Source organism: Conger conger, chromosome 3 (genome assembly GCF_963514075.1).
Source record: "Conger conger chromosome 3, fConCon1.1, whole genome shotgun sequence".
NCBI lineage: Eukaryota > Metazoa > Chordata > Actinopteri > Anguilliformes > Congridae > Conger > Conger conger.
The window spans coordinates 51,832,672-51,855,939 of NC_083762.1; the positions used below are offsets into that span (position 1 = coordinate 51,832,672).

Genomic DNA, 23,268 nt, shown 5'->3' on the forward strand with positions numbered 1-23,268 from the left:
CTACCTTTTAAAGAATCTATCTTTATTAGGTATTTAATAGACTTACTGGTCTTCTGCTTAACCATGGTACGCATGGTTATTTCCTCTGACCTCTCATTAACAGGGCATATTCACCCAATAAACTGCTGCTCACTGGATGTTTATTTGTTTTTCGCATCATTTTCTGTGAACCATAGAGACTGTTGTGCATGAAAATCCCCGATCAGTGGTTTCTGAGATACTCAAACCACCCCATCTCGCTTGAACAATCATTCCAAGTTCAAAGTCACTTAGATACAGTGGCTTCAGAAAGTATTCAGACCCCTTCACTTTTTTGCACACATTAATTGCCATTTAATAACCCATAATTGCAAAGTGAAAACATGTTTTTAGACATTTTTGTCAATGTATTAATCCATCCATTATCTTAACCCGCTTATAATGAACAGGGTCACAGGGGGGCTGGAGACCATCCCAGCATACATTGGGCGAAAGGCAGGAATACACCCTGGACAGGTCGTCAGTCCATCACAGGGCACACACACCATTCACTCACACACTCCTATGGGCAATTTAGACTCTCCAATCAGCCTGACCTGCATGTCTTTGGACTGTGGGAGGAAACCGGAGTAACCGGAGGAAACCCACGCAGACACGGGGAGAACATGCAAACTCCGACGGGGATTCGAACCCAGGACCTCCTTGCTGTGAGGCGGCAGTGCTACCCACTGCACCATCCGTGCCCCCCAATGTATTAATAATAAAAAAATAAAATTGTGCTCAGGCACATTCTGTTTGCTTTAATTATCCTAGAGATGTGTCTATAACTTGATTGGAGTAAACCTATGGCAAATTGAATTTATTGGACGTAGTTTAGAAAAGCACACACTTGTGTATATAAGGTCCCACAAATCAGACTGCATGTCCGGACAAAAACCAACCAATCAAGTCCAAGGAACTCTCTGGACCTCTGCGATAAAATTGTGGGCAGGTATAGACCAGGGCAAGGGTATAAAACCATTTCTAAAGCTTTGAGTGTTTCCAGGAAGACAGTGGCCTCAATAATTATAATCCACCAGGACTCTTCCTAGAGTTGGCCGTTTGGCCAAACTCAGTGACTAGGCAAGAAGGGCCTTGGTCAGGGAGGTGCCCAAGAACCCAATGGTCACTCTAACAGAGCTTCAGAAGTCCTCTGCAGAGGTGGGAGAACCTGCTGGAAGGATGACTATCTCAGCAGCACTCCCATCAATCAGGCCTTTATAGTAGAGTGGCTAGATGGACACCACTCTTGAATAAAAGGCATATGACAGCCTACTTGGAGTTTTCCAAACAGCATTTAAAGGAAAAGCATGAGGAAAAAGATTCTCTGGTCTGATGAGACAAAAATTGGGCAGAACTCCAAGCAATTTGTCAGGCGAACATCAGGCACTGCTCATCACCTGGCTAATACCATCCCTATGCATGGCCGGGTTCAACCAATGGGCAACATAGGCTGGAGCCCAAGGTCTCCCCTGCTGACAGGGCCTCCCCAGGATGTCCTCAATAATCTTTTCATCAATCATAGTCTTGCGTCTAATGTTAAATACAGTACAACAAATACATGTTCATGTAGTATATAATACACACTAAGCTTAATAAAATGAACTTTACGCAAAATGTATTTGCATGCCCTCCTCCACCTCACCGCATTGGCCTACTAACTCTATTCTAGCTGGTGATTCATTATGGGCTTTTAGTGGATGTATTTGGACTGCCTTAACTGGGTTTTTTCTTTGATATGTATTGCTCTCCAAAAATTGACTTGGCATGACATAAAGTATTTTTCTGTTATAACCTTATAATTTACGGAGTCATTTATTCCTGTACTCAGAGAGAGAATGTCAGTTTTTTTCTGTAGCCAATCTCAGTTCACAAAAGCACAAGTGCATGTCAATGTCATCATATAAATGGAATATGCTGCTAGCTTACAGTCCCCTCCAAAAGTATTGGAACCTCAAGGCCAATTCCTTTGTTTCTGCAATAAACTGAATACAGTTGAGGTTGAGATAAAGATTAACATGAGACAAGAGTTCAGAATTTCTGCTTTTATTTCCTGGTATTTACCTAGATGTGTCAAACTACTTAGAACATAGAACCTATGGTATCAGACCACCCAATCTTTAGTTCAGCAAAAGTATTGGAACAGAGAGTATTTGAGTAAATGAAAGAATATTTGGTAGAATATCCCTTGCTTGCATCAAGCCTGCAACCCATTGGCATCACCAAATATGCATGCTGAATTGGGTTAAGGTCTGGTTATTGACTTGGAGGGTCTAAAACCTTCCACTTTTCCACTCCAGAAGTAGCCATGCAAGCCCAAGCCATGCCACTTCCTCTACCGGGTTTCACAGATGAGCTTGTATGTTTTGGATCATGAGCAGATCCCTTCTTTTTCCACACTTTGGCCTTTCCATCACTTTGTTAGGGGTTCATCTTGGTCTCATCAGTCCATAAAACAGAGTGTTTGTAGCTCATCCCTGTACTTCTTTACAAATTGTAATCTGACCTTCTGATGCTTACTACTGATGAGTGGCTTGCATCTTGTGATATAGCCTCTATATTGCTGCTCTCTAAGTTTTCTTTGAACGGTAGATTGAGATTCCTTCACCCCTGCCCTGTGGAGATGACATTGTGATGACATTGACTGGTGTTTTGGGGTTTTTCTTCACACCTCTCAGAATGTTTTAGTCATCAACTGCTGGTCTACCTTAGAAAAGGGGGAATCGATCAGTGCCATTGCACAAGCATTGAGGATAGCTTGCACTTGGTTTCTTTCTTTTCCAGGACATGTCAACGGCTGTTTTAGGAATGACTTCACACATAGTAGATGTAAATGATATGTTTTATCATAGCTGTGTCGGAACTACAAAAGTTGGTGCAACTGGTGCAACTTTTACTGGTGCAACAGGCTGCTGGACTTTACAGACATTATTGAGGAATTTGCAATTATCAAAAGAAAAAATATTTTAACGTGGTAAGTCCAGAGAAGCACGTGATGTTAATATAAATGTATCTCTACATTTTACACAGTAATGTGCTTGAATAATTATTGTGATATGTGGTATAGTAGCATATAAGGCAGCATTGATTGTACAGTGGGTCGCTGTCTTGTGGCCACACGTGTGTCAGCCCAGGGCCTACAGAGAGATCCTGGAAGAAAACCTGCTCCAGAGTGCACGTGACCTCAGACTGGGCTGACAGTTCACCTTTCAGCAAGACAATGGCCTGAAACATACAGACAAGACAATGCTGAGGTGGCTTCGGGTCATGTCTCTGACTGTCCTTGAGTAGCGCAGTCAAAGCCCAGACTTAAATCCCATAGAACACCTGTGGAGAGACCTGAAGATTGCAGTTCACAGACGCTTCCCATCCAATTTAACAGAGCTTAAAAGGATCTGCCAGGAAGAATGGGATAAACTGGCCAAATCCAGATGTACAAAGCTTGTCAAGACTTACCCAAGAATATTGAAGCTGTAATTGCTGCCAAGTGTGTATTGATGGGCAAAAATGGCAATTTTATCCATTTAAATCTACAACACAATAAAGTTTGCAAAAGGTGAAGGGGTCTAAATATTTTCTGATGCCACTGTAGATCACATTTCTTCACCAATCCAATGTTTGGTCTGAGCAACAACTAAACTTCTTGACCGTGCCTGCATGTTTTTATGCATTTATGCATGAGTTGCTACCACATGATTGGCTGATTTGTTATTTGCATTATTAGGTATTTATTAACTTCTTTTTTAGACTTCTACTGCTGTTTTTGCACCATTCTTTGCAAACTCTATAGACTGTTGTGCAAGAAAATCCCAGGAGATCAGCAGTTTATGAAATAATCAAACCACCCTGTTTGCCACCAACAATCATTCCACGGTCAAAGTCTCTTCGATCACATTTTCCCCCCATTCTGATGGTTGATGTGAACATTATCTGAAGCTCCTGACCCTTATCTACATGATTGTATGCATTGCACTGCTGCCACACAATTGGCTGATTAGATAATCACATTAATAAGTAGGTGTACCAATAAAGTGCTGAGTGAGCAGTTCCTACTACTGCTGAAAGTAGTATTAAAACACTTCCCTGTCCTTTCAAACAGCATGTCTGGAGGCCATATTTTGTATGGAACGCATGTATGAAAAGAGTCTTGTGACTAAATCTATCACCTGTATAATCTGCCCACTGCAAGCAGGTCATCATGATTCCATGGCAACAGCATGTGGCGTCTGGTGTACACAAGAAATTCAGTAATTAATGCGGTTACATAATGTTTGTTATACATAACTGTCCTTTAAGGTTCAATAAATGTGTTTTGCTGAGAAACATTGGACAGGGACAGTAGCTCGCCTATTTTTCAAATTGATTTGTAGAAATACTGCATATGTGTGACCCTTATTCAATTTGGTTATATGCATACACACAGGAAGAACATCATTTCAGTTTTGTTTTATTATGAATTTCACATTAAGGCAAACGTTGAATGTGACAAAAAGCATAAACTAAATACTTGAAATTGTGCAATGGTACATTCAATACCAAACAGTGAACAAATGAATGACAAACATGTAAAATACATTAGGTTCTGTTCAAAAACAGCTGAGACAGCAACGTACTGTGCAATACAATGAGATTGTCAGGAAACTTTTCTATCTGCTGTTTAGAAAAGCTCAATTTTATGTCAAACTAATCTGTTCAGTCACATATAGCAAAGGTAATGGGGAAAAGGGTGTTCATGTAATACACTATGATATTTGAATACAGCTAAATTTACATTGTATATGCACTATGACAGTGCAGTAAAGATCTGACAAATTATGAACAAATCATTTTGCAAAACTAGGTTTTGTCATTTTCGGGGTCCCCAATCTCTATCTGTCATTAAAGGGTTGAAAACACCTGGTCAATGGAATTGTGTAGCAATGGCTGAGATTGGAATGAACATAATTTCTTTGGCCACTTGAGGTCAGTACAATACAAATACATGACTGGGAAACAATTCCTCCTGAACTAATTTAAGTGAAAATAATGAAATATTCTAAATACATACACATTTGGCAAATATAAGTTACGGCTCCATCCCTCAGAAATGCTTTTTTAACCATTTTACTTATAAGCTGACTCCAATACCGGTAGGATTTTGTGTTTATACTGTGTGCACAGGCCTTTTCTTTTTCTTTTTTGGGGGGGGTTGGGGGGTGGGGGTGTTTGGTTCACTGAAAAAATAGTGCAAAAAAAGAAAACATAAAACACAAGTATGCATTTTTAAGAATTTCACAAATCAGAGACACATTTACATCCAACATTCCAACTTACAAACACTCTCTAGTAGATATATAGCAGGCACGTATAGCATAACTAGCATAATGTGACATACCGGGACGCCCAGGAAAGTGAAAAACAGTACATGAGAAATGCAAATCATTGAAGCCTTACGGAAATTGCTTCAATGATTTGCATTTCTCATGGTTCAGTTCAGTTCATTAAGCATCTAAATTGGATGTGAGCATGCTGGAATGTTCTGGCATATGACACTTCAGAGTCACTATTAATGGAAATGTCACACAGCAGCTATACAGTCATAGAATTCTGAGGCACTCATCCTACCTGGCAGTCTGAGCTTTAAGAAATGCTACACTGTGAATGAGAGATAGGCCATGAGAGTTTTGTTATATAAAATACGCAAAATGTTTTGCCTATGAGAATAGAAGTTATTTTAAACCTTGAAATGAAATAGGTAAAAATTAATTATCAAAAAACCCTAGAGCCCTTCATCTAAAAAAATAAAACATTTGTTGAGGGTACTCCCTCCCTTCTACGATGTGCAAAGTAGATAATTTAGCATCATTTTAAGCATATGATTGTTTATATCTGTGCTTCAGAAAACTATTTCTACGGACAAAAATAATTTCAAATAATGCATCACTGAAAAAGGTATGTATAAACGTATGTAAACATATACAATATATAAGCTATAAGATGGAATTGATTTGTCTTATGCATCATAACACTGTAGTGGGCAAAGTATATAGTGAGCAGAGTGCACAGCCAAGACAGGCAGAGTCATGTCACTCATGATGCAAAAATGTACTCTGGCATTCAGGGCAGGGCTGACCTTCAGTCATCAGGAGTCGAATGCTGATGTTTGGTGAAGAAAAAAAAACTGTAGAGCAATTAACTGTAGATCTTTTCCAAGGTTCACTGCTTCAGAGAAGGGATAGGGATCTTTTTGTCAGTGTCCCGTATGTCAGATAAAGCGATTAATACTGTGTCATAAATAACTGCATGCGTGCAAAAACAAAATAAAGCATAATTCCGATTTGCTGTTTTGTGCACAATAGTGGCCATGCTCCCTCCCAGCCCTTCCCTCTTCCTGATTGCAGCATATTGGGACAATATCATTGCTCTATTTTCTGAAAATGGACACCCACTCTCCAAGGCTCATGGGTTACTAGACAGGCTCTGGCTGAGGTTCCCATTAATCTCTGCAGTGTCGTTGGCAATGTCTTTGTCTGAGGGGGGCATCTCTAGCGCCGCCTTTTCTGCTGGCCCCTCTCCCCTATGGATGGCACAGAGCAGGCACAGGAAGTTGAAGCACTCCCACAGGCCCTGGGAGATGTTAGCGGAGAACAGCTTCTTGCAGGGGTGGCATAACTGGTAGAAGACCAGCATGAAGAAGATACCGATGGCATAGCCGACCAGCAGCTGCAGGACCAGCAGTGGTGCGTAGATGAAGCGGTAGAAATCGGTCTGGAACACATACCAGAGCAGGATGAGGGTTGCGTTCTCAACAAAGCGTAGCATGTAGTACACCGCCATGCGGTACCAGTTCTGTGACTTGTTGATCAGGTCCGGGTCATTGAGCTTGAGCTGCACAGCTGACCAGCAGAACATGTTGACACCGGCGTAGAGGAACGTCAGCAGGCACAGGACAATGGTAGTGCCCACCCGCGTCAGTGTCTTCTCAATATTCTCTGGGAAAGGTGACCCGCTCTGCCAAAACAGGATCCAGGGGTAGGAGAAGAAGATGAAGAAGTTGACCAACACCACGGGCAGGACCCAGATCTGCAGTACAGAGCTAAAGAGCACTAGCACCACCACCCGTGTGGCGATCTCAAAGCTCCTCCACAGGAAGATACAAAGATAAGCTGTAGGCTTCACTTCCACCTCATAGTCGTCGTACTTGATCTTAATAGCCAGGATATTGCACCGCAAGGCACCATATACAATTGACAGAAGTGATATTACCATCAGTGTACCTGTGGGTGGAGGGGAAACAGGAAACAGCAGCGATTAAAGCAACAGCACAGCTTTGCTGATTCAACTGATTCATTTGAGATGTAAGTCAACAAACATGCACACCAATGTTTAACCATTTACACATGACAGAATTTAGAGAAAACAATAATTGTAAGTAATGTCTGCATTCTGGAGCAGGGGTGTAGCTAGGAATACTGGGCCTCCTGAAAGAATATTCTTCTGGGCCGCCATCCTACTGGAAGTTTTGTGGGAACTCTCCAGCTGTCGGCCCCTATAATCGTCAAACACCTTCACCCTACTAGTGATGGCCCTGTCCAGGAGTGCGGTTTTCTGTTTTCATCGTAGAATGACTTTATAGCGAATAAACCCAGATGAGTTAAATGTATAATTTAACTTATTTTTATTTTTTTGCAAAGGGGCTGGTAGGCCAAGAAGAATTCTTGCCATACTGAAGAAAAACCCCCACACCTGTCTTACAGATCACTCTTCAGGAGGCAGGTATGTGGATATCTCTCCACAGAAGACTAGACTTCACAAACAGTTCATTAAGTTGTACCTAAAAGAGGAAAATGCCTGCACCAATCAGCCGATATATGTTAAAAACCGTGGAATTAAAGGTGACAGTCAACAGCACTTTAACCTGATATTGAGTGTTTAATTTCAAATCCAATGTGCTGGAATACAGAGACAAAAGAACAAAAATTGTACCACCGTCCAAATACTTATGGACTGCACTGTATCTCAACACAAACTAGGGAGCTGACCTTTGATCAAGGCCATCTGACAAATAAGTCCCACACACTGCTTTCAGTGCAGCCAATGTGGACTGTTTCATCAATGTTTTCTAGCCATATCAAACCCACTCTCAGTGTTGCATGAACAGAGGCAGACACAGAATTCCGGTCTCTTCCTGTGCTGAGCACTGCCCCAGTATCAGTGCTAGTGTGCACCTCCAGAGATAGCAAGCGAGGGAATGCAGTTTGGTGTCTCTGCCTCAGAGACCCCAATGAGGTGCTGGGGGATGCCTGCCTGTGGAATGCATCACTAATGAAGCAGCGCTGGCTAATTTTAGAACTTGAGTGCTACACAAACTCTTTCTAGAAGGTATCACCATTTCTTGTGTAGTGGGTATGGCCTGCCCGCTGATTCAAATCTCTTTAAATACAAGCCACTATTGAACCACTGGAATTTATAGAATATATCACTAAGGAACAGTTGTTGAACTGTGGCTGTTTTTCTTTTTTCTTGTTTTTTTTTTATTGGGGGTGGGGGTGGGGGGTGGGGGGTGGGGGGGGGGCTGTCATTGTATTCCCCGCAGTATGTCACATTCAACCTTCTAATCTTGTTCTTTTGACACAAGGGTTGGGTAAAAACACCCATTTCTTTTTTTAACTTGTGCTGATAAGTTTCACATCCTGCCCAGTGAGGCATTATGCTGGTTGATAGTGAGACCATTCAGGTCATGACTCAGAACTGACACCAAACAACTTTATGTGGGGATTGTACAGTGACATGTACAGTGTTCATTTAACACTCATATAGTTTACATAACCCAAGAGGGATCAATTGTACTCTACCAGAGTTGATTTAACATTTCACTGTGTGCACAAATCCTCTCTGGTCAGATAATAGTTGTAGCAGAAAAAAGTTTTTTTTTTGACAGAAACATATGCATTCCTCTCCGGTGATTAAGTCAATGGACAATTAGTCTCATTCAAATTTGAGAAAGTATACAACCATGATATATAAAGTACAAAGTATGCATGTCTAAATTGGCGGACAGAATGAGGGGTTTTTTTCGTTGGGATCTGTTGGATTTAAATGTAGTCAAACTTTTTATTCACAGCATAGTAATGGCATAACGTACAGTCAGGTCCAGAATTATTGGCACCCTTGATGAAAATGAGCAAAAAAGGCTGTATAAAATAAACAACACAGATAATGAGTTATATTTCCAAACATATGGGAAAACGATATACTTTTATCCTAACACAATTATTATAATTCTTATTTGCTTTTTATTGAGTAATCCTATTTTTTATGAAAAATATAGGTGTCAAAATTATAGGCACCCTTAAAGACAATTTTTAATAAAACCAAACAAAGTTATATCTGCAGTAAAATTCTACATATTTAAGTTAATCTCAGTCTTAAAGAACTGTATTGTGGCCTTCCATCACTTCCTGTTTCCCTAGGGTATAAAAATTAGGTAACACACATGTAAAATCCCTTTGTCATCCATCACCATGGGGAAAGTCAAAGAACTGTCAAATCAAAAGAGACAGATTGTTGTTGACCAACAAAAGTCAGGTAATGGGTACAAAAAAAATACATAAACGGTTAAACATACCACTCACTATTGTTAGGGCAATAATGAAAAAGTTTCAAACATCTGGAACAGTTGCAAACTTGCCAGGAAGAGGACGCAAGTGCATGTTGCCCCCACGCACAGTGAGGAAGATGGTGAGGGAGGCAAAGAAGAACCCAAGGACCACAGTTCAAGAACTGCAGACTTTAGTCTTGGGGTCACAAAGTCTCAAAATCAACCATAAGACGCCACCTTTAAAAGGGTTGCACGAAGAAAGCCCTTACTGAGAGCAACCAACAAATTCAAGCGTCTGGAGTTTGCGAAACGTCATTGGAACTATGACTGGAACAGGGTGCTATGGTCAGATGAGACATGTACACCGTCAGCATGTTTGGCGTCAAAAAAGGGATGCATACAAGGAAAAGCACCTCATACCTACCGTCAAATATGGTGGTGGATCATTGATGTTTTGGGGCTGTTTTGCTGCCAGTGGTCCAGGGCTCTTGTTAAGATCAATGGCATAATGAATTCCACCAAGTACCAGGACATTTTAGTCAAAAACCTGGTTGCCTCTGCCAGGAAGCTGAGACTTGGCCGTAGGTGGACCTTCCAACAAGACAGTGAGCCCAAACATACTTCAAAATCAACACAGAAATGGTTCCGTGAAAACAAAATCAATGTTTTGTAACGGCCATCTCAGTCTCCGGACTTAAACCCTATCGAAAACATGTGGTCTCAATTGAAGAGGGCAGTCCTAAGGTTATGAAGGATCTTGAAAGGTTCTGCATGGAGGAATGGTCCAAGATCCCTCCAAATGTGTTCTCCAACCTTATTAAACATTATAGAAATAGGCTCAGTGCCATTATCCTTGCCATGGGAGGCTGCACCAAGTATTAAAAACAGGGGTGCCAGTAATTGTGAAACCTTTTTTTTATAGTTTATAATTCGATTCCATTTAATTATTAATAAAGTTAAATATTTTCCACATGTTGGAAAATTACCTTATACCTGAGTAATGGTATTATTTGTTTTCTACAGTCTTTTTTGCAAATTTTCGTCAAGGGTGCCAATAATTCTGGACCTGACTGCAGCTATACCAAAATCTGTATTTGGTGAGGCCATGGGGATTATAGTCGACTTGCAAAATGCCATTGATTTTAGATTTGAAGTTCATGCGCAGACCATACAATGTGGACTACCTATGTGTTTGTTTTGGCATAGCCATTTAGCCTGCTACCGCTAGCATCTGAGTGGCATAGATACAGCTTTATGCACTGTATCAATGGCTGATAATGTTATACATTCAAATTCATGAGAAGATGAAGTTAAATATAGCCACATTGCAGTCATAGTTTACATCCCTTACTTCTTACATAGATCTACTGAGGTAGATAAGCTTTTACTTTCAATTCATCACTTTGTTTATAATGTATAATGTATATACTGTATATGGCTTTATTTTCAGAACCACGCCCTCAAATATAGTAAGAATCCCAGATTATGCTCATGTGTTCTGTGTGTCATTAAAATATAAACTGGATGTCTGGATGTAACTTTACCATTATCCCATTGTGACTGCAAGAGATCCTGCAAATAACCCTACAGTCCTTTAAAGCAGCAATCCTTAACTTTTCTTTTTCTTTTTCCATATATGGGACCTTTTTAATAGTTTAGAGATGGGTGAATTGAGACATGAAAGGTGGATGGGTGGACACAGGCACACAAGGCAGGAGAAGGAGAAGGAGAGGGCCTGAGTCCAGTACCTCGCCCGATGGACACTCGCTGCTGCAGGATGCAGATGTAGAGCTGCAGGGTGAGCTGGGGGGCTGAGCCCAGGAAGGCCTGGATGACGGAGGTGCGGGCGAAGGCCGCGCGGTGGGTGAACAGCTTCCCCTCCGCCTGGCCCACCTGCTTCTCCACCTCCTCTGAGAGCCCGTCTTTCGGCATCTGCTTCTTGCGCGTGATGCTGACATAGGGCTCCTCCACCCTCCCCACACTCCCATAGATACAAAATGCCTCCAGGCATCTGAGAGAATGATGGAAACAACAAAGAAAAATCTCACACCTTCAGACTTCATTACACTGCTCTCATATTACAACAGTATGTTCAGTATAGGCGGCATGGATGGTGCAGTGGGTAGCACTGCCGCCTCACAGCAAGGAGGTCCTGGGTTCGAATGCCCGTCGGCCAGGGCCTCTCTGTGCGGAGTTTGCATGTTCTCCCCGTGTCTGCGTGGGTTTCCTCCGGGTACTCCGGTTTCCTCCCACAGTCCAAAGACATGCAGGTTAGGCTGATTGGAGAGTCTAAATTGCCCGTAGGTGTGAGTGTGTGAGTGTGTGAGTGAATGGTGTGTGTGCCCTGCGATGGACTGGCGACCTGTCCAGAGTGTATTCCTGCCTTTCGCCCAATGTATGCTGGGATAGGCTCCAGCCCCCCTGCGACCCTGTTCAGGATAAGCGGGTTCAGATAATGGATGGATGGATGGATGGATGTTCAGTATAAAATCAACTTTAGAACTACTTTCAGAGTTCATTTAACATGAAGGGCCAGATTTACTAAGCCTTTTGCAACGATTTTCAGGCACGCATATGACGCATTCTGCCCAGGAAAAATCTGTATGTATTAAACTGGTGCATTGGGGCTGGAACTGCAGTATGTGTGTGATCTAGGCAAGTCATCACAAGCTGCGCTTCTCTCCTTAATGCATATGCAAATAAAGGGACTTGCTATTACAAGTGTGGCTGATTATGTATTCCGTTGAATTTTCTAAAGTTCACAAAATTAACATGGGTCGTTTTGTGCCCAAAATGTATCCGCCTATATAGCAGGTGTAAACTGAGGAGCAAGCAAGAGAAGAGAAGCAAGCAAGAGACACAGGCTCCAGATCTTGAAATAACAAATCACACTATTTTAACTCCAAGGCTTTTGATTGCAGATTATTAATATTAAATATTAATTAATGATTGCAGCCATGCAATAATTAAGGCTGGGTGTTTGTCACAGAAAATATTTAGAAAATAATTTATTAAATTAACCAATATCTCAGTGGGAAATTACTGAAATACTGTGCTCAACCATAGGGACAGTAACAAGTGCTTGAAAAAATGATTGCCGCTACTAAAAAATCGATATGTTGCTTTTAATCACTTTTGTCCATCACGGAAAGACATGTTTTTTGCCTTTAACAGAACATTCTTAGAAACACGTTCAACTGGCACTGTTAAAGTAATAAAAACATGGTTGTGTGTTTGTTTGTATTAGTTATCCTCCAAACAAATCACAAAAAAGGCTCCCATCCTGGATTACCCCAACCCCAGCCAGATGTTCATCATAAACACTGATGGCAGCAATGCAGGGATCGTGAGCACCTGGCTGCAGTGGAAGCCCTGCGCCACTTCAGGCCCTACCTGTACGGGAAGCGATTCCTGTTGCAGACTGACCACACCTCCCTCACCTGGCGTCAGGGAGCCAGAGAAGTAGGTGGCTCAGTGGATCGAGGTGCTACAGGGCTAGTACAGGGCTACTCACTGAGCGGGTCGACTCCATGGCAAAGCCGATGCCCTCTCTCGAAGACCCTGCAAGGCCTTAGAGTGTTGCTATTGCCAGTGACAAGAGGAGGGCAGCCAGGCACTCCCCAGGGTGGCAACCCTCCGAGCTGACAACAATCCCGAGACTTCCCTGGGCCTTGCCAGAGCGCAGCAACAGGGGTGGCTGGAGGCAGGGAGGCGGCCGGCATGGACCGAGGTGTCCATGCTTGATGCAGAAACCAAGGCATACTATTCCCAGTGGACCATGCTTGTTCTGAGGGACTACTGTACCAGAGATGGAAGACCGGCCTGCTGCAGCCGCTGCCCCAGGTGCTCCAGTCCCTGGCCTTGCAGCTTGTCCATGGGACAATGGGTGCCGGGTACTTTGGAGTCTCGAAGATGTCCACTGCCTACAGGGAAGCCGAGATGTCAAGCTACATGAGCACTGCTGCGACGCCTGTGCACCACACAGAAGGGGCCAAAGCAACGCTCCCACACCCCCCTACAGCATACCTAGTGGGAGCCTCAATGGAGCGTGTTGGGTTTGATGTCCTGGGCCCCTTCCTCACCACCACCGACTCTGGAAACTTCACTAAGTGGCCAGAGGGCCTATGACACCTGCTGTCAATGGTGGGACTTCACACCCCGTGCTGCAAAAAGGAAGGCTGTGTACTGAACTAGGGCTGTTGAGGTCGACAAGTCCCTCAGGTGGGGGTAATGTAGCTGTTCTGGCCAGCATGCTTTGTCCAGGGGACACTCTACCGAGTGTTAAACAGCATAACTATGGCCTGTACAAACATAACTGAGCTACAAGGTGTAGCCACGATAAGATCTGCACAGCTACTAATTATTATTATTACTAGCTAATGATCATCCATCCATCCATTATCTTAACCCGCTTATCCTGAACAGGGTTGCAGGGGGGCTACACAGAGAGTAGGCCGACCTGGCCGACCAGGATTTGAACCCAGGACCTCCTTGCTGTGAGGCGGCAGTGCTACCCACTGTACCATCTGTGCTGCCCACAGCTAATAATCATCTTACAATAAAATCTACCTTTTATCGCCTTGATTTTCGCTTTTCCCGATTTCAAACATTCAGAAACTATGTGTGTACTACAATGTACAAGGACATCCCCCAATCTAACGTTACGAAACAACTGATAAAAGCATGAAACAATGCATCTGGATTAATTTACATTATCCTTCATATAAGTTTCTTGGTCAGGGCTTACTGTTAGCATGTAAAACACAATTGTTCATACCCACAGCGGCAGGTAGTTATGGATCCCAACCATATAGACTGTAGAAATCCCAACAAGTAGACATTCAAATTTCACGCCCTATTCAAGCCCTAGCTGTCACTTTTCCTGGTTACACTCTGCTTCCAGTCCTTTGACTCCTGTTCTGTCCGCCAAGGAAGTCCTGAGCCAGCTCTCTACTATTCATCCCAGGCCATGGAGGAGTACGTCTTTCGCTTCCAGCCTCATCCACCCCCATCTTCTTACGCCAGAGTGGGGTTCTTAGTTGAGAAGAAGGACAAGTCCCTGCAACCTTGCATCAACTACTGCAGCCTGAATGACATCACCATCAAGAACCACTATCCGATCCCACTCATCTCCTCGCCATTGTCTTCACTCCAAAGCAGCAAGTTCTTTACTAAACTCAACCGTAATGCTTACCAGCTGGTCTGCATCAGTGAAGGGCACAAGTGGAAAATGGCATTCAACGGTAATCACTATGAGTATCTGGTTATGCCATTTGGGTTGATCAACGCGCTGGCTATCTTCCAGGCAATGGTTAATGACATCTTACGGGGCATGATCTCCAGGTCTTTGTTTACCTTGAGAATATCTTTATCTTATCCTCCTCCCTTGAAGAGCCCATCCAGCACGTTTGACAAGTCTGTTGGAGAACCAGTTATTCATTAAGCTGGAGAACTGTGAGTTTTACCAGTCAACCGTTCAGTTTCTGGGATTTGTGGTCTCCCGAGGCCAATTGGAGATTGGGACAAAAAAGAACAAAGCAGTCGTGGACTGGCATCCTCCCATCAACCACAAGGAACTACAACATTTCCTGGGCTTTGCCAACTTTAACAGACATTTCATGCTGGACTCAAGAAGCTGAACAGGCTTCTCAATACAACAGCCAATAAAAAACAACAATATCTATACAAGTAACAATATCTATACAATCTATACATAAGTGCCATTACAGTCTAAGGCTAATCATGGTGGTGAGTTAGGGAGGGAAAGGTGTAGCCTGAAGAGATGAGTCTTCAGTCTGCGCTTGGAGGTGGTCAGAGACTGTGCTGTTCTGACATCCACCGGGAGGTCATTCCACCACCGTGGGACCAGGACAGACAGCAGTTGTGAGCGTGAAGTGCAGGTGTGGCGAGGGGGAGGCGCCAGATGGCACGAAGTGGCAGAACGTAGAGGTCTAGGTCTTGATAAGGGATTGAATATATACAGGGGCTGATCCCTTAACTGCCTGGTATGTGAGCACCAAAGTTTTAAATTTGATGCGAGCCATAACAGGCAGCCAGTGGAGGTTGCTGAGCAGGGGGGTGACATGTGAATGTCTGGGAACATTGAATACCAGACAGGCTGCAGCATTCTGGATCAGTTGTAGGGGTCTGATGGCAGATGCTGGAAGGCCAGCCAGCAGAGAATTGCAATAGTCCAGGGGGGACAGGACTATTGTTTGAACAAGGAGCTGAGTGGAGTAAGTGGTGAGAAAGGGTCGGATTCTCCGGATGTTGTACAGGAAGAACCTGCACGCCCGGGTCACCGTAGCGATGTTCTCGGAGAAGGACAGCCTGTTGTCCATCACCACTCCAAGGTTTCTTGCACTAGGGGATGAGGTCACTGTGGTATCCCCGAGTAAGATGGAAAAATCAGAGAAGGGAGAGGTTAGAGCAGGGATGAAGATTACCTCCGTCTTACCTGGGTTGAGCTTTAGATGGTGGTTGCCCATCCAGCTCTGGATGTCTCTCAGGCAGGCAGAGATACGGGTAGAGACCTGTGTGTCTGATGGGGGAAAGGAGAGAAAGAGTTGGGTGTCATCGGCATAACAATGATATGAGATGCCATGAGCAGAGATAACGGGGCCAAGGGATCTCGTGTAAATGGAGAAGAGGAGGGGTCCGAGGACTGAGCCCTGGGGGACTCCTGTAACAAGGGGGCAAGGGGTTGACACTCTTCCAGCCCAGGACACCTGGGAGGACCGGCCAGAGAGATAATATTTAATCCAAGGCTGTGCCACAGATCCCTGTAGATGCCAGGGAGGCTAAGAGGATGGAGTGGTTGACTGTGTCGAACGCTGCTCGTGCAGCCTGAAGGGACTCATTGACGGAGAGGAGTGCGGTCTCCGTCGAGTGCCAGGTCTGAAGCCGGACTGGTGGGGGTCCAGCAGGTTATTCTGTGAGAGGAAGGAAGAGAGTTGGTTGGAGGCAGCTTGTTCAATGGATTTGGATAGAAAAGGAAGGAGAGATACCGGATGGTAGTTTTGAATGCAGGAGGGGTCTAGAGTGGGTTTCTTTAGGAGTGGGTGATGTAGGCCCTCTTTAATGATGAGGGAAGAGTTGTGCTTGAGTTGTGCCAGACTTGAATAATTAGAGAAGAGTCTGTGCTACCTGGTGGAGAAGTCCCCCACGTCCTGGGTCAACTCGCTTCCCTGGGTTGAATATGCCCACAATTCCTCTATATGGCTTTCTACATTCACCTGCTGCCTTGGCTATCAACCGCCACTCTTCCTGGAAGAAGAGGAAGAGCATAGCTCTTGGTCTGTCACACACACCGGGCGTGGAGAAGAGCTTGTGCCAGACTGCTGCACCACGTCACTTCAATGAAGAGATTTTCTGATTACCACCGATGCCCCGCTCCCCAGTACACCATAGGACAAAAGGTCTGGCTATCATCTCGGGATATACCTTCTTTCTGTCCCACTGCCATCCGGCTACAAAAACTCACCCAATGTTTCAAACTACTAACTTCCACTGTCAAAAACATTATTAGAAACGGGAAGATAAATCCAGGCAGGGTCTGGAAAACCAAGAAAGATCTCAGATAGAATGGCCCGAAACCTGCTGAGAGATGCTCAGAAGAACCCACACATGACTGCAAAAGAGCTGCAAAAAAGAGTAGCCAACACAGGTCTAGCTGTTCACAGGACAACATACAACGTACTTTCAACAACAAAGACCTACATGGCAGAGTTGCCAGTTGTAAAAGGAAAAGGATTGAGAAGCCTGAAGCCTTCTGGAACAATGTGCTTTGGACTGACAAAACCAAAATTTGTTTGAAAAAAGGGTGAAGGCTTTGTAGAGGACACCATGGAGGTGGATCCATTATGCTTTGAGGTTGTGTGGCAGGGGCACAGGAAATATTGTACGAGTGGAAGCAAGAATGGATTCCCCAAAATATCAAGAAATTCTGGAGGCTAACGTTCAAAGGTCAGTCCAGACATTGAAGTTGAAGAGAGGTTGGGTATTCCAGCAAGACAATGATCCAAAGTATACCTTGAAATGAACCTTGAATACCTCCAGGAAAGACAAATGAAGGTTTTGGAATGGCCACCACAGTCCCCAGACTTGAATATTATTGAAAATCTGTGGAGAGATCTCAATGCATGCAGGGAGGCATGTATGGCATGTAAGGAGGCATGTATACATATATATATATTTCTGAGCTAGAGGTGTTCTGAAAATTCCAAAAGCGAGAATTAAAATGTTTGACTATATTACTTTCATATTAATTGTAAAAGACTTTTTGACCAGGGGTGCCCAATTTTTTGAACACTACTGTATAAACACAACCCTATCCTCATATGTAAATACAACCTTATCCTCATACAGTATGTAAACACAACCTTATACTCCAATGTAAACACAAACCTATCCTCATATGTTAACACAGCCCAGTCCTCAAATATAAACACAACCCTATCCTCATATGTAAGCACAACCCTATCCACATATGTACACACAACCCTATCCTCATATATACACACATCCCTATCCACATATGTAAACACAACCTTGTCCTCATATGTAAAAACAACCCTAACCTGATATGTAAATACAGCTCTATCCTCATGTGCTCTGCATTAGGACTTAATGGCCTTATGTTGGGCAATGTGCCAGATTACACTTCATTTGCAGAGGGGACTTTGCCCACAGAGAAAAATAAAATGCATTAGACCTGCCAAAGTAGGACAGCACAGACTGCTCATGTACAGATCAGTTACAGCCCAGGGGGAAGGAACTCACAAACACAGTATAACGTCTTGAACACTGACACACCTATACATCTCTCACTACTCCAAATTGGTAATTGATGGTTACATAAACATATTTCTCACACCAAAACAAAAATTGGTAACACTTTGGTTACATGAACTGGCATTAACTAATTCAGTTGATAACTACGTAACTACGTAACTGCAGCTTTGTTTATGTATTTGCACAGCAACTACATTAATAGTTAATGCCTATTCATATTGGGAAAAAACAGGTAATGAATGTTTCATTAAATATAAATTTATCATATGGTTCGCTAATGTAAATCGTCGCTTCCGAAAGTCTTCAAACAATTTATTGTCTTTGGCTGTATGGTTTGGGTAATCGTCATTCAGGAGCAGGTTTTCTTCAAGGACCTCTTTGTATTTGGCTGCATTCATCCTTCCCTCAATTATGACCAGTCTCCCTGTCCCTGACGCTGAGTAGCACCCCTATAGCATGATGCTGCCACCACCATGCTTCAATGTAGGGATGGTATTAGCCAGGTGAAGAGCGGGGCCTAGTGTTCGCCATGCATATTGCTTGGAGTTCTGCCCAAAGAGTCTCATCCAGACCAGAGAATCGTTTGGCAAACTCCATAAGCCTTATACTCAAGAGCTTCCATCTAGCCGCTCTACCATAAAGGCCTGATTGATGGTGTGCTGCTGAGATGGTGTCCTTCCGGCAGGTTCTCCCTTCTCTGCAGAGGACTGCTGAGGCTCTGTTAGAGGGACCAATGGGTTCTTGGTCACCTCCCTGACCAAGGCCCTTATTGCCCGGTTACTCAGTTTGGCTGGATGTCCAACTCTAGGAAGATGGTTCTTCCATTTAATGATTATTGTGGCCACTTTGCTCCTGGGAACACTCAAAGCTTTAGAATTGTCCTGATTTATTATTATTTAAACACAGGTCAACAGAGAGTTCCTTGGACTTTTTGTCCTGACATGCAGTGTGAATTGTGGGACATTATAAACGCAGGTATATGTCTTTCTATGTCCAATCAATTCAATTTGCCACAGGTGGACTCCAATCAAGTTCAAGGATAATTAAAGCAAATAGGATGCATCTGACCACTACTTGGAATGCCACAGCAAAGGGTCTGAATACTTATGGAAATGAGATATTTCAGTTTTTGATTTTGTATAAGTTAACAAAATTTGTAAAGACATGTTTTGACTTTCTCTTGACTCATCTCATTATGGGTTATTGAGTTGCCAAAAATGGCAATTTTCACCATTTAATATTAAAACACAATAAAGTGTGCAAAAAGTAAAGTGGTCTAAATATTTTCTGAAGACACTGTAAATATTCCTGAAACTAAAGTATTTCTACAATTCATGTACAGTACCTTATTATAAAGTGTGACTGAAAAAATAAAAAGATGCTGCAATGCTGATGACTATATGACTATATCTTACTTACAGTCAATACCATTCCAAACAACAATTTCTTTGCCTTTTTGTGATCTTAAATAGGAGATAAAATTAAAAATGGACGGACATTATTCATTTACGCAGACAAAAATCAACTCATAATTCTATGCTAAAGCAAGCGATTGTTATACTATGGTGGGACAGGCTAAGGGAACACGCAGAATTGATAAGTTTTTAGCCAAACCATTATTGTTCAGACTCAGGGGGGCAGTTGTAACTGGCAGGCATTTGAATATTTAGGTGCATTTGGAAAACATAACGGACAACCAGAAATTGCTGCATGTTTCTTTGTGTAAAAACACACAGTCCTTTTACAGTGCTTGAGGAAATGTTAGGGACATCGTCTCTGGGTGACTCTGCCTTCCGTTTGTCTTTGCCAGAAGCCAACTTCATTGCTTAATCACAGCCAGCAGAAGACTGCAAAGTCACTGCCTGTCTGTTCTTTTTAACCTAGGAGTAGGTGGAGGGGTACCCTGAAAGTGACTACCTAGTTTGTCCCATGTCACCCATTATTAGCTCAGGAGGAAGGAGCAATATGGGTTTAATAGCAAGAGCAAGACCAGCAGTGGAGAATAATTATTTTGGTCCAGGAATTAATCTCCCAGAATAGCTTCACCCTGGCCTCACTCATGGCCTTCCTCTGGTGAGTGAAATTAATCGCTAGACCTTCTCATTGCTATACAAGGCAAAACAAATCTTTCTGATCACGGTTTATTCCTAGCAGAGACCATAACTTAATTCTGAACAGAATTTAATTTACAGCCAGAAACAGTCGTAATGCAAAGAAAAGAGAGATATAGCACCATGCTCTGAGAGCATAAGATTTAACAGTAAGAAAGACCTGACGTAGACTACAGCATCAGTACTGAAACATGAATTATGTCATTATTTAATATCCATCCCTGCAAAACAGCATATGGTGCGTCTAGGGAACTTGAGTCAGCCTCCGCGGCGAAGAAGACGTAAAATCTCACCAGCCCAGTTAGATGCGGCAGTGTGGGTGGGCTACTGCATAAAACACTATTGACGGAAATGCTGACCAGTTTTAGATTTGTTTACCACAAATGTACCGTACTTAATTGCTTTTTTAATCAGGTCAGTGATAAACAAAATAAGGAGGACAAAAATAAAACGGCATTCCATATGCAAAATGCCTTAATCGGTTAAGCAGCTTTAACAGAATACAGCCTACACTCGATGGATAATACATGACAACAGATGCATATTAATTGTACAGCATTCTAATCTGACAACCCTGCTAGCAAGAAATCAAATCTCATACGACAATATTTTAATATTTCAACGCGGCACTATTTTGATAATAAACATAGGAGACTATTTACTACGGTCTTCGACAAACTAGCGATGATTTCTACCAGACCCAGTTTACATTCTATCGCAGTGCTTCGCTGTGCTTGCTCATTGATGTTAGCAAACGGAGTGCCTTGGAGACATCAAGCGACAGCAAGTTACAAGAAGAGAGACGCAGTCAAACTTAAAGGATCTGTATTTAGCCCTAGATATAGCATACCTGACAATCGGTCCTAGCTGAAGAATGTGCAGCAGTAGTACGAGGGGTCTATCCCTGCTGAGGTCCCTATGGATAAAGGTAAGGGTGAGCTGCACCAGCACAGATGGCACGAGCGTAAAAAGGAGCGTTAGTCCCTGCCAGATCTGGTCCCCAGCAGAGCGGTATGTGGAGCTTAGGTAGAGAGCAGCCGTGGTCTCGGCGGTGAAAAGAGAGACCGACACAAATATAGAGCTGGGCAGTCGCATCCTCACACAGCCATCGGGAAGAGAGGGATTTTCCCTCTTACACCACACTCTCCTCCATCTCACGGGAAGCAAGAGACGACTCCCAGATGGAGATGTGCTCCGCCGACGAATGATTGCGGCAGCCCAGCTCCCAGGAAAGCTGTTTTCAGATGAAATGTCATATTACACCAATGACTCACTAGATGGCGCAGTATACAGCTACGAACGGTACATCGCATCGCCTACACATTTTATAAGTATAGCTTATGTTGTAAACATTGGACCTAGGAATCCTTTAAGGAATCTCTCGTCTGAGTAAGTATTTCTGAAGAAGACAGTGAAAACACCGTTGACAACACTATAAGAGGGCATTTTCAGTAATGTGACCCCCTTTGAGAATCTAAATGCATTCTCAAAATATTGTATTATTATTCAGTATGCTTATAAGTAATACATTGAATAATAAATAGCATGTGAAATTATGGAATGTGTTTGACTTGTTGATGGGGGTTGGGTATTTGACAAAAACATCCATAAATGGACTTCAATGAATACATTAGTATATAAGATGGTATTATTGTGATTATTGTTCTTATTTTTTAATGATCTTCTCGACCTGTAGCTGTCTGAGGAGAGCTGCAAGGAGAGTGAAGTTGAGATAGAGAGGTGGGTGACAGGCCAGGGGAAGTTTTCAGGATAAAAAGTGTTCTAAAATGCAGTATTTTACACACTCATAAGACTCATAATATCATTTAGTTTCCATGCATCTTTTTGGAGTCTCCATTTTGCAAAACTGCCTAGACATAGATTACCAAAAAAAACCCCAACTATGCTGGATGTTAATGATTTTTGGTGATATTGTCCTCAAATTTGAAAGTGGATTTGTGTAGTGTTGTCACCTGTTGTGTTGCTAAGCTCACCAGCCACAGCTATAATAAATTGTATCCAGTCAAAAATCAGTAAGGAAAAAACTTCCATTTTTACTGTGTTTCAGCTTCTGTAACTTTGTTTCAGAAGATACCATGCCTGTCGTCAAAAAGGTTCAAAAACATTTGATTTTGGGTGTGACATTTCCAAGCTTGTGTCAAGAAAAGGGGCCATACTTAAGGGGTTAAGTAGTAGTTAACTATTATTTGGACCATGTAGGAATCAACTGGAACAGTAGGGGATGACAACTGCAAGGCAATAATGGTCACAAACAAATCAAATTGTTAACCCCACATACACTTAGTGAGCAATTTATTAGGTATACATATACACCAGCTTGTTAATGCATATATTAAGCAATCATGTGGCAGCAACTAAATGCATAAAAGCATGCAAATGTGGTTAACAGGTTCAGCTGTTGTTTAGACTAAATGTCAGAATGGGGAAGAAATGTGATCAAAGGGACTTTGACCGTGGAATGATTGTCGATGCCAGAGAGGGTGGTTTGAGTATCTCAAACTGCTGATCTCCTGTTATTTTCATGCACAACAGTCTTTGCAGAGAATGGTTCAAAAAACAAAAAAACATCCAGTGAGCAGCAGTTCTGCGGGCTAAAATATGTTGTTAATGACAGAGGTCAGAGGAGAAGGGCCAGACTGGTCAAAGCTGACAGGAAGGTGACAGTAACCAAGTAACCATGCATTACAACAGTAATGGAAAAGAGCTTCTCTGAACACAGGTCAAACCTTTAAGTGGATAGGCCAC

At 42.8% G+C, this 23,268-nt stretch overlaps 1 protein-coding gene across 2 annotated transcripts; it reads right to left on the reverse strand.

Moving 5' to 3' along the window:
* Positions 1 to 4,449: 4,449 nt before the first annotated feature.
* Positions 4,450 to 21,733, reverse strand: LOC133125323 (endoplasmic reticulum membrane adapter protein XK-like). 2 transcript variants are annotated; one of them, XM_061237154.1, is made up of 4 exons: positions 21,353 to 21,733; positions 13,403 to 13,521; positions 11,347 to 11,609; positions 4,450 to 7,008 (listed from the first exon to the last, which is right to left on the reverse strand). In XM_061237154.1, the coding sequence occupies exons 1-4, from the start codon at positions 21,595 to 21,597 to the stop codon at positions 6,457 to 6,459; spliced, it is 1,179 nt and encodes a 392-aa protein (XP_061093138.1). In that variant the 5' UTR covers positions 21,598 to 21,733; the 3' UTR covers positions 4,450 to 6,456. The 2 variants fall into 2 exon arrangements, with proteins under 2 accessions (XP_061093138.1, XP_061093137.1); XM_061237153.1 differs by lacking the exon at positions 13,403 to 13,521 and having other exon boundaries at positions 4,450 to 7,274.
* Between the last annotated feature and the right edge of the window lie 1,535 nt (positions 21,734 to 23,268).

Coding starts and splice junctions, on each gene's coding strand:
- LOC133125323 (XM_061237153.1), bottom strand. CDS start 21,597: ATGCGACTGCCCAGCTCTATATTTGTGTCGGTCTCTCTTTTCACCGCC. Junction 11,610..21,352: donor CAGCTAGGACCGATTGTCAG/GTATGCTATATC, acceptor TCATTCTCTCAG/ATGCCTGGAGGCATTTTGTA. Junction 7,275..11,346: donor GCGAGTGTCCATCGGGCGAG/GTACTGGACTCA, acceptor CTCCACCCACAG/GTACACTGATGGTAATATCA.